General features: G+C 40.9%; 1 protein-coding gene across 2 annotated transcripts in view; it reads left to right on the forward strand.

Annotated features, from left to right (window-relative positions):
- Window positions 1-12265, forward strand: part of Lis-1 (LisH and WD40 domain-containing Lis-1) — a 125196-nt gene that overhangs the window by 27524 nt on the left and 85407 nt on the right. The window contains exons 1-2 of one of the 2 annotated variants that reach the window (XM_071590770.1): window positions 7143-7596; window positions 10356-10700. In XM_071590770.1, coding sequence (XP_071446871.1) covers window positions 10663-10700 — 38 coding nt within the window. In that variant the 5' untranslated portion in view covers window positions 7143-7596; window positions 10356-10662. Of the gene's footprint in view, window positions 1-7142; window positions 7597-10355; window positions 10701-12265 lie in introns of those variants that run through there. The other variant, XM_071590769.1, reaches the window with a different exon arrangement.

Below are 12265 nucleotides of genomic sequence, written 5' to 3' on the forward strand. Positions count from 1 at the left end.
TTTCCTCTTCACGAGTTAATAAACCTGTTTCGCTGTTTCCCACCACTATGCTGTCATTGATCGGCAGCTTTCTGTTCGCCCTTGCGTGGCCTTATTGCGCTCTCGTGTGATTAGGTTCCGTAACTTTTTATAAAGGTATTCCTCCAATACATTTCTTGGATTATTGTATATTCTTCTTGTCTCAATAGATGGGTTTCCTTACTTGAGCAGTTAGGCACGGTCGCTTATATTTCGCTGCCATACTCATGAGTTTCTCATCTGCTACTTCATTTATTATATTCTCAATTGCCTTCCATCGTTCTTCTATGGTAATGTCATTTAATCCATCCATTTTTCCCACGGTGGTAGCGGTGAACTTTTCTTTTGCTTGCCTTTCTCCAATATATATTTGTTTCATCTGGCTGCCTGTGTCATTTTCTTTATTTTCCTGTATGGCAGTCGGCTGTCCATGACCGCCAGGTTGTGATCGCTGTTTATAATCTGCTTCCCCGGGGTGGCGTTTGCAGTGCTTAAATTGGTTCGTGATCTCGCTCTGACAAGGATGTTCTCAGTTTGGCATTGTACTCAGTCCCACGGCATCTTCTATGTGCATTTTCCTCTCCGATGCTCCACGAAGAGGGATCTTTGCCTCTAGAACGTATTTCTAGTGACATAATTGATTATAATCGATATTTCTTCCTCGACGTTTCGTTGCCCAATCCGAACTGTCACACGCTGATTCCCTCTCCGACCACTGCGTTCCTGTCTCTCATCCCTGTAAGTTCTCCCTCCCCGTCGCTGCTCCTAGAACATCTTCCAGTTGTTCGTATATCGTCTTTCGTCCTTGCATCTTCTATTTCATCTTCTGAATGTCTGGGCGTGGGCGTGTACACCTATACTAGCACTCTTTCCGTGGTGTACCCCTGTAGCTTAATCGTCATTATCCTCACATTGTATTGCCTGCATATTCCTAATCCAGTATAATATCCACTCTTGCAATCTTCTGGTCATCTCCAGTGTGTATCAAAATACATCCGTCGCTCCAGAAGTTGTCGCCCGCGGCCCACTCAATCTCGCTCTCTCCCAGGATGTGTCTCCAGTCTATCTCAATTTTTGTATTTGCCAACTTTCCACACTTTCCAACCGACCTAACATTCCGTATCCCCACCCTGTAGTCTCCATCTGGAAATTCGATTGGGGGACTATTTAGCCGGGAGGAATGCTATTGCGTCATTTTTAAAATGATTGATAAAATCTTTAATATTGCGCTGAAAAAGATAAATGTACGGGCAGGATAAGCTTATTTTGAGAACAGTGCTGTTGGACGCTTGCTCTGGCACTCTAATGAAATGTTACAATGATGAGCCCGCTAATGAACCCGCATTGACACTTCACGAATCTGTCATTAGATAGCAATGGTGTGTTTTTAGAGCCTGTCAACTAAATATTTGAATCAATATACGGGTACTAATGCTCACTCTAATCGATATATTACATACTAATCCAATCGTAATTTCTGGCTCATTAAAATCTCTGCTCCCCTCGTGGACTTGTTAAAACTACCAATCCAACCCTGCATTTCTTGATTTTGTAAGAAGGAAACGTCTTTTTTGTCTTCATACGCATTTGGAAATGTGAAGAACTGAGTGGCTTAATTAGAAGGGCCAGTTATCTATTATGTGGACTACTGAAATGTTTTATAAGATCGTGCATTTTGGGTGCAGCTGATTCAAACGAAGTTCTCAAGGAATAAAATGCGAGTATTGTTTTTGTAATCTTATTATACTAATTACTTTTTCGTGGCCCAGCATGCTCCCGACATTTAAAGTAATTGAAGTAAGTGTTTGGTGATAAAATGCAAAATTTAGCACCGTTAACTACGCAAATAAACCGTTAAATAACACAGTATAAAAATTAGTTAATATTTGTATTTCACTTAAACTCCATGCCGATTTTGTTTTAATTAACGTGAGGCATTGAAAAAAGCCTTTATTGCTTATACGAATTCATTAAGAACGGTCTCTCCCTTCGTATGGTTCGCCTGAATCATTTACTTATGCGGCGGTTAATCTACTGCTGAGTTTTGTTTGTTTACTCGGTTTTAAGAAGCTGTCAACTGTGACTGAGCATTAGAAAAAGTTTAACGAGATCAAATGTTTTGAATCTTATGAAAGTCAAATGACATTTCACGATTTCCGCTAGCAGAATATTCTTTTCGACAGCCTTTTCTCGGATTTTCGTCTCACGAATCTCCGATTTCCCCTTCGACAGCCCTAGTATGACATTTAAAAAGATGGATGGGAATTCTTTCGGCCTTTTTGACTTGCACCTATTTTTAGTTTGCTCGTCGTATTTGGAAGTGTTTAAATTGCCCGATAGGTTGGCATCGTTAAATCAGATAGTCAGACAGTGTCCTGACTTTACGGAATCATGCATACAACCCAAGTTTTTGCTCTTCTGAAGATCATTTTAAATGGGAGAAATGTGAAGGGGAAAATAGGAGGGGGGTGAGGGGAGTGGTCGGTGAGTTGGGGGTCCGGCTCTCCAGGGGGGGGGGGGTGGAGGTTGGCGCGAATTTCAAGTGGGCGAGTCGAGACACGCGGTGCTCGCTTGCACTCTCGCGAATTGGCCACAATTGAGTCCACTTCGAAAGGAGGAGAGATGTGGGTATTTCACGCACGGTGGTGCACGCACCATCGCTTGCTCGGCCAGGCAAGTGATGCATTGGGTGAACCCTACATTCTCCGGGTCTTTTGCTGCTGCTGCTTGCGTTAATTGAACATTCACTCTTCCGAGCTGGATGATGCCGTCCGTTTCCGCCTTGCACTTACGAGGAGATGGAAAGTTTCCCCTTCCGCCGTCGTTAGGATACGCCAAACCTTGCCCTGCAATAGAGAGTGGAGCTCGCGGGTGATTGAGGGGGGGGGGGTCTTTCGTACTATTGTAATGACAGGGGCTAACTTTACCATGGATAGGGAATTAATAGAAAATGAACGTATCTGAACCCAAATCTATGCCTCAAAATGTGATATTGGCTCGAGATATTTAATGGTATTTATTGATTTACTCTTGTGTTATTCTGAAGACGCGATATTTGCATTTGAAAATGACATCGAGTGAAGACACCAACTGTGTTTTAATTTAGACAATCTATTCAAGTGTTATTTAGAAGCACTCACGCAATGAACTCATTTTATTGGCTTGGACCGCTCTCCAGAGCGAAACTCGTAAAATAGTTAGTTGGTCGTTCTAATGAGCACCTGCTCTAATGAGCTTTCTTGGCTCAAATGATCATTCTGGCCGATTGATTCAGAGGTAAGTGCCACGGAAGCTTGGTAAACTCAATGCGAATAGACAAAGAAAAGTTAAGACGGAGAATCGACGATGAGGGATAAAATAAAAAAACTTAAGTACCGGGCATTTCGGCTAAATCGTATGGATATCGTTTTATTCCATAAGTTGATATGTGCGTGCATATTAATTTCAGAATGCAATTTTGATATCGATCCCTGCTGGTAATTGGAAAAAATCCATCGTAAATCTTTATTACATGAAGCCGCTTTCTCTTAGGGTCCCTTGTTGATAAATTGCAGCTTATTTCCTTCGAAATCGAACTCGATTCGTGGTTAAATTTAGCGTTTTCTCTCGCTATTGGCCTCCCTTCCATGCACCTGTTTGGAAGCTAATTCTCTACTCTTTTGTCTTCGTAGCCATTTACTGAGCGTAAAGAAGTATTCCTATCTAATGGAATCACCCTGTTCATGTTTATCAGAAAGGAAAATTTTGCGTTTCTTGGGTGTGAACATATAATTTAATTCATTTAATCGTAGATGGGTGAATGAGGCATGCAATCCGGTATCACGTACCCATGGGATGTACTGTAATTTTTAGCAGGTTCGTGAGCTCTAGTGACTAGTTCCCCCTTTGATGAAAGTATGCGTCGTTTATGGAGGTGATGGCCGTCGTCTGGCAGCTTTTCCGTTTCCTTTCTCCGCCCCGTATAGTGTTGCGAGAGGGAATCATTGCTCTTGTTGTATATACGTGAAGGGCAATGATATATCCCGGCATTGACCTTTCGTCAGTTAAAAGGTTGTGGCATTTTGCTCGGGGGTGGATAAACTTCCCGTGGGATCGATCCTCGGCGGTGAGGTATTCGCGAGCGAAAGCCTTGTCCACTCAAAGGAATAACGCGAGGTGGAGTGTATATTTAGATATTCGCATGCTCGAGTGTGTCCTTAGCCGGTGCACTCACTCCTTTTGTTGAGTGGTCCTCTCATGGCACTCCGATGTTAGGTGAGCACACGGGTTGAAGATAATGTTAGGTTGGGCAATATGTGATGCGCATTAGAAAACTGCCGTTCGTTCTTAACGTTTGATTTCGTACTCTGCAGTTAGCAGTCGAGCTGGAGGCCTCTCACGTTGTGGAGTAGTCTCCTGGCTCAACAGCCTTTGGATGATTGAAAGTTATCAAGAGTAGAGTTTTGGTTTTATTGAAAATTCCTTAACCTTGTTTCCTATGAGTTGATTGAAGGATTTTAATAAAGTCATTGTTTGAAAATATTATCTAATATTGAGCGGATGAGGATATATCTAAGTAAATTTCATTTAATGTAATCCTAGATGATTCTCCTCCCCCGAATCCTCCCATCTACTCTTCAGACCTTGTTTTCCTCACTGCATCGATTTAAAAAATATAGGGATCTTTATTTTGGGATCTTGCGGAAGGGTCCTTTAGCATCAATATTAGGCTAGTGGGTATACGTTTCAATGTTATTGAGTGTAATTTCTCTGTGCGTCCGAGTTGTGTATGGGACAGTTTTAGTAGCTACTTTTGAAGTTTACATTCCAACATTTTGGGAGAAGAATTGGCTTAATAATAAGTTTTCTTAAATCGGCCGAATGTTTGGTCGTGGCCTGGATAATTCGCGATATATTGAATACCTACACCGGTTGGTCGCCGTTCTGTTTCAGGGCTGGGAACTTTGATGTTCTCTTATGTTTGTTATGAAAATTCCCATTTCCTCGACCCGATAAATTTATTATCGCCGGAAAAATGCGATGAACGAATTTAACTATCGAAAGATAATAATATCAAGAGGATTTAAAATTCTGAGTGAATCGAACTGTTGAGTTCTCAGTAGTCGCAAGTAAATTGGGAAACGGGAAAAGAATTACTGCTGGCAAGATGAAATACGAGTATGTACATTATTTCAGGTTAACGGACGTCCATCGCAAGCTCAATTGGGCAAGTGGGCCGCTCTTCGTTTCTAATTACTGAGATCCAAGGGCCTGCAAATGGACGACAGACTTGGTTCTTTCTTGTCATTACTGCGGTTGCCCAGTCTGCTGTGTCGAAAGATCGCGTGAGACATGCGCTTTTGCTCTTTTCGTAACAGAAACTTATCGTAATCTGGAATGAAAGGAAGCACGAGAACAGCCGGAATCAAAATAGAGCGGCGAATTGACTAGTAGTAGATGTGTTGAGTTTGACATATACCACGTCGTCAGCCCGAAGTTCGATTAGCTATATCATTCAGCTGGTTTCAACTCGCATGCATTCTCTCACAACGTGTGAAAATCACGCAGATTTGTCGATTCGCCGGCTCCTTTCTCTGAGACTTAACTTTTCCCCGCAAGTTCTGGCACCTGGAAAATTAGTTGAGCTGGAAGTGTCTTCCGAAATCACTATAATTTGAACCAGGGACCTTCCAGTCCGCCTCCTCCCTCTATGTACTCTTTGTGCCACCGTGCGACCAAGTTCAACGCAGGAAGTTGTTTTATTTTATTCTGGTCCCCTTTTAGGGTGGGTTTAAGATGAGCGAGTAGATTTCGGTTGGAACCCTCTCTCCCGTCGATTTTAACGAACCAAAACACGTTCCCTTTTAGCATTCTTTGAAATCTAGTTCCCCATCCGGCTTGGCAGTACTTCGCATCGTCCTAATCCCACTATAATGCTCCCGATTGGCGTATAAGGAACTTTAAAGTTGTGTCTGCCCGTCCATGCACGCATATTCGAATTTTTGTGTGCTGCTGGTGGTTGAAATTCGTTTAACGAAGGTTAGGCATTCCCTCATGTTTGTTTGCCCTCCACTTGGCCCAGTATTAAATTTCTCAGCCAGGAATGAAACAATTTCCAAGACCGAGTGACAATTACGGGCACTTTGGAGTAGGGGTCGATGTAACATTTAGGTGTTTTGGTACTCTCGCACGCATGCCTAGGGCTGCCGGCTTGTTGTGTTGTAGTCACGCGTGAAGGCAAATGCACCCGAATAAGTGAGGGAAGAGCTAACCCACTACGGCGTATGGATTCTCGCACGAGGGTGAGGAGAACAAAGTCATTGCCCGGGTCAGGCACTTGGCGTCTCAGTGAGATGTGGTACCAAAAATCAAGTCAGTGCCCAGACGCGTCCTCCAGAATCGAACCCAGGCCCTCTCGTCTGCAGTCCAGTGCTCCGCCCTCTGAACTACCCCGTTCCTGCATGAAAATGTGAGAACAATATGCTGAGAATCAGCAGCACGAAGATAAAATTCATTCTAAATGTGATATAATGCTGAGTTGGCAGCATTTCGTTTAGACTGACCCAAGTGTCGATGAATTGTGCGCGTCGCGTTCTCGTCTGCATTCGATATATTTCCGTAATCGCACGGTGGGAGGATAATGAATGGATGGAATGGCGGGGGATTTCGCATCAATCCATTTTCCGAGGTTGTCATTCGCTGTTTGGCCTCGCCGGAGCATTCCCCATTGCGCAACCCCTTCGCACATTCACGCAACCATTCCGCCCCCTCGGCAAATTTTTAAGTTCATAAATCTCGTGGTGGTTCAAGGTCTCGGGAGGCCACGTGCTCCTTGCGCATTGGACAGGTGGCTGTCGGCTAGTCCCGGCATGTGGTCGGTCGGCTGCCGTGGTATTGATCTCTCGGGCGGCGCTGGATTCCGGCGTAGGGGCGGTAGCAGAAGGGGGAGGTGGGAAAAGGGGTCGGGCGCGCGGGGTGGGGCCACTCCCGTCCCCTCCCCCGCCGCCTTCGTCTGGCGTGGGATGCCGGATGGGGTGGGCCGCCTCTCTTTAATCGATGTGTGTCTGTGTGTGCTTGCGGACCCCGGCTGCACCTTCCCATTCTGGCGGCGTAGAATGCTCCTGGGCGAGCCACGGAGGGAGCAGCACCTCGCTTCACGACCCTTTTTGAAGAAGAGGGCGGCTCCAGCCCTATACGTCACCCCGCCCCCCCTCGGGAGCCGCCCACCTGCCCATCCATCCGCGCCAAGGAGCGCCCGTCCACCCTCCGCCCCTATTGCGTCTTCATCTCCTCGCCGGGCCGGGGATTGGCGTCGGCCCGGAGGTGCAGCCTCTTCCGCCGGCGGCGACACCTTTTTGCGGTCGTCTAGCAGATCGAAGATCGGGTTGCACGGATTTTCCCCAATATTTTCGCCGGGGGGAGGAGTTGCGGGGGTGGCGGAAATCTGGAAGCGGTGGCCCGACCGGCGCTCTCTTCCTCGGATATATGCCCCCCTGGTGCCCGCTCGATTCTCTCTCGGCCGTAGGTTGTTGCGCAGTCCTAGGTTCGGGTGATTTCCTCCCAGTACGGCGTGTTCCGCGTCCTTACTCTCGCCAATGGGTACCGGCTTCCATAAAATCTATTATTATATTTAGTGTTGTTTTTCCGGTTGATGATTGAAGCTGTTTGACACGCATGCTCGTTGATGGTCTTGATGACCTAATGCTTAGAATGGCGTTGTTTGTGAATCGCAATTTTGTTTTGTTTTGTTCTGCCTGAAATGTTATCTTCTTTCTTAAAATAATTTTCGTGTCCTTCCATTTTCTGTGCTTATTTATGGGAAATGTATTGGGCATTGATTATCGATTGTATTGCGATAATCGTGACTTAAGCATTTTCATCCGACGTAAAAGAATATCACTCTCTACCCGGCTCTTGAACTCTTCATCCCATCATTTATGCTCTTAGCTGCTCTGCCAACTGTAGAGAATATTTAGATACATATTTGGTAATATTGTTCAAAGTTGTTAAATGAATATTTTGAAATACATCTGGAAAAAATGTCATTTTGACGTTGTGAATACGAATATTGCCGATGAAAATTATTAAAAGATATTATCTGTGCTTTAAGAAGCCGCATATACGCTCTATATTTAATTTAATATTTTTCAAGTTGTGCATTTTTCCTCGTAAGGTCAATTTTTATTTTGTGCCGTCGAATGCATCTGTATGTTCAAGAAATTCTCCCTCCAAATTTCAAAATATTCATTTGGATATGCCTGTATTGACTTCAGTTTCTCGGCGATAGCAGTTGTACGAATAAAAAAAATATTTGTTTGAAAATAATATTTTTGCCTAGTTTATTTTTCGTATCTGATTCCCTATTTATTATAATATCTTGGGCATAATTTTGGAGGATTAGATAATACATTGAATTAAAAGGAGAGAGATAGCTGTGTATATGTCTCCAATAGCAAATGCTAACCATTTTAAAAGGAATATTCAATGTCTGACCAGCTGATCATATAAAGTATATATTTCAGTTAAATTTAGGCTTTTTATCTATCTTAACGGGCAAGTTAAGTTTAAGGTAGTTAAATTCATCTACATATGCATCTTAATTGTTGACAGTAATATTGTTTGTGACATAAATTGGCATTTTTATCAATTTAGTTGTACAAGTGTGCATTTATTTTGCAATTATTTTATAACAAAATGCCCGTCAGTATTTTACACATTCATTGTGGTTATTTCATATGGATTATATGCGATTAATTTGCCTTTTCATCGATATTGTTTATTCATAAAGAAACAATGGGGGACGATATTGACAAATTCGCCAATTCGTAATGACTGAGTGAAGCTACAGTTGGAGAGGTTTTTGAAGTCTGCACAAATTGTTTGAATGACATGATTTTTAGGATTGGAAGTCGGAGATGATACTATGTAAAACACTTTATTGAAACATAAAACTGGTGAAATTTTAATTTTATGCTCACTACTTTTATTTCAAATTGGTATGATATAATTGAATGGCATTTGTAAAAATGTACGTACTTCTATTTCATAATGTTGATAGCAGCATGGAAATTCCATTCCTTAATTAATTTAAAAACCATATGCACCTCTTTGATGATTAAATTTTGAGTGCTAGACTAGTAATATGATAATACTGGATGATTAATAGTTGAGTAAGAGAGGAATGTTGATAAGTTATGTTTTCTCAAATATCTCTCTCTGCTGCATTGAAATGTTTTTATTTTGTTTGGAATTACTTTTACTGGCTTGCAATTGAGAATTTCATTCCTGCTGTGCTCAGTTACCAGATTTCAAGTTAATTTAAATTCGCTGGTGTAAAGTATTTCCAACTAGTTAATAAAGATGAATGTAATATTAAAAAAAGAAATAAACTGGCTCTGAGTAACAGCTTTATCCCTGATACTTACTCTAGGTAATAAGTAATTCCTATTCACAATATTCTTTGAATTCTCATGGTATATTGAAATCTTTTTTGATGTTGTTTACAGATATCATTTGGAATTCCTAATCATCATAGAATCATTATTCTAATTGCAGTCATGACTTAGGAAATAATGTGACCCTTTTGTGTATTTGCACTACATTGCTTATGCTGACCACCTCATGGTTTTCCTTATCAGATGTTTGCATTCCTTTTTCAAAAAACAAACTTCATAGAGGAATGGATAATTTGAAGATAATGGTACATTGAGGATCTAAATTTTATTAAAAATTATTAGTATTCGCTGAAATTGTTACTTAATCATTTTATGTGAGAATCGTATTTGATTTTACAATTTTAGTTGATTTGACAGCTTATAAAGAAATGTTAGGGTATCACCCTAATCCTGCCTTGGGCCCCGAAAACATTATCTTCTCACTCATACGCTCCTCAACCCTAATCACCCAGGAAACATTTCATTTGGGTCAAAAGATGCCTTATCAATATGAAATCAGTCACATCAATATAAAGAAGAGAAAAATATGAAGTTTTTTGCAAAATGGATATCAGTTTTATGGTAATAACATGTGTCAATTAGGAGTTGAGTGGAGATGAAAACTTAGCCAAACTAAAGATTAGGATATGATTTTATCATTTGTTTGTGCAAATATGTGTAATTTCATAAATCCTTGTATTTTTTAGAAATTAAGTATGATCTTTATTAGTACATCAGTCGTTACATACATGCATACTTATTTAACCTGCTGATGGTAAAAATCTCTTTTAATGCAGCAGTCATTTATGCAATTTCTATTGCTGAATCATTGTTCACTTATGCAAATTAATGTTTTGTAAGAGTGTATTTAATAGGCACTGTGTTGCTGTGACTCTCATTGACCATTTGGATTTTATTTTTCAGGGTGGTGATGGATAAATAAAGGGCTCTCTGAACAATCTGTGCGACCATACACCTGCCACCTACCCTCTGGTGGCAGAAGCAGCATTGTAGTTAGTGTGAAACTGTTGAGGGAGGGAGAGCCTGTGGAGAAGTGTGCACGGCCTTCGGTTGGTTGGGGGGTGCCGTGCTGCGGCTGGAGGGCTGACGAGGGAACCGCCCGAGAAGTTAAGGGAAGCGGAGGAGGAGCAACTCTGCCTGGAAGCTGTGTCCTCGAATCCCCCAAGCCTTTGATTCCCCTCCTCTTCGGCTCCCTTGAACGGGTTAGATCATGAAAATGGTGTTGTCTCAGCGTCAGCGGGAGGAGCTGTGAGTAGAAATACCTGTTTTAATTAATTTATTTATTTGTTCCTTTCTCTTCACCCGATTTTCTAATTGGATGAATCAGGAGTGGGTTGTCATCAGTGGGCAGTGTGAGTGTTGTGAATGTTTCATGATGCGGTTTAATCTTGTGAATCATTCTGGACTGCCGTTGCATGGAGTGCAATGATTGATTCAGTTTTTTTATTGGAGATGGCCAGCCCCTACTCGGTCTGCAATGTTCTTTATTTGCTTAAGGAATTAAATGCGTCATCATTTTAATGAAAAATGTGGCATTTTTTAATACTAGAATTTGTGGAGTGGGTCACATAATACATCATTAGACATTTTAACGATCCTTATCGATGGAAAAATTAGTTAATACATTTCACGCTTGGTAGTGACTTTTTGCTTGTTTTCTCACTTACTTTGGTGTGTGATTTTCCAGAAAGAGACCTAAAAGAGAGTTATTGTCAGGTATTAATTTTTTTCAATTTCTTGTCTAAGGATCCTTAAGTGATTAATGAAAGCTACCAGTTGTTTGGAGATAACTCTATAATTATCATAACTTATATTAATTAGTGTCATTTTAATGATTTAAGATCAAAACAAAATGATGTATTTTCTAGAATTGTCTTCCCTAATTAAACGCATACTCATATATGCATCACGAATTATTCTTAAGTAGTTGCACTTTTTATCTAATGATTTGTAATTGCAATATTCATGTGCAGTCACAGTGATGATTAATACATCTATAAATTTGTAGCTGCAAATTAGTTTGTTAGGAATGCTGTGGCATTACTGGGGTAATTTTCCATTTATTGAAGTTTCTACCTTTTATCGAATTCACTCATGAATAAATATGACATATTTTTGCTCTTGTGACAAAAATTTGGATTACTTATTATATGCATGTATATTTAATAAAAAATGCATCAGGTTGACACTAAAATATATGAAAACTTGAAGTCAAATACAGAATGAAACATTCAATTGAGCTAAGATATGTAGGCGACAGATAGAAGAGATAAAACTAGGTTTGTTCAAAGTGACATACATTCTACGGAGCCTATCGCTCATAGAGGAGCCAACAGATTAGACGTGAAATCAGTTATAACGCTAAAACTATGTGTGATAAAAATCAAATGAGCAAACAGGCTGGAACATTGTTTAATTAAGAAGATTATCTTTTGATAAGAAACTTTATTTAGAATGTAGCCACCAAGGGTGTGCCATCGTTTTGACATCCTTTGTTGTCAGCCTTGTTAATATAAATGCTAAAATTGGGGATGCTGTGCCTGCTCATCTTTAGTGATAGAGAGTTAGGAGATGGCATTATCTAGACTAGGGAGAAGGTGGATGTGGCAGTGATCAAAAAAGGGTTTTCCCCGACACCCAGTGGAATGAACGTTATGATGCTATTTCATAGGTGTTTTAGGCAGATTTTGGATGAAAGCATAGCATTCTAAGATTTTGAAATGAAATTGGTATGTTGTGTTGTGTAGTTTGGTTTTTCATAAATTTTTCACACTATTGTTTCAATAAAATAGTAGCTCTATTTTAATTTAATT

The sequence above is a fragment of the Hetaerina americana genome, unplaced genomic scaffold, assembly GCF_022747635.1.
Source record: "Hetaerina americana unplaced genomic scaffold, ioHetAmer1.1.p SCAF_4, whole genome shotgun sequence".
Lineage (NCBI taxonomy): Eukaryota > Metazoa > Arthropoda > Insecta > Odonata > Calopterygidae > Hetaerina > Hetaerina americana.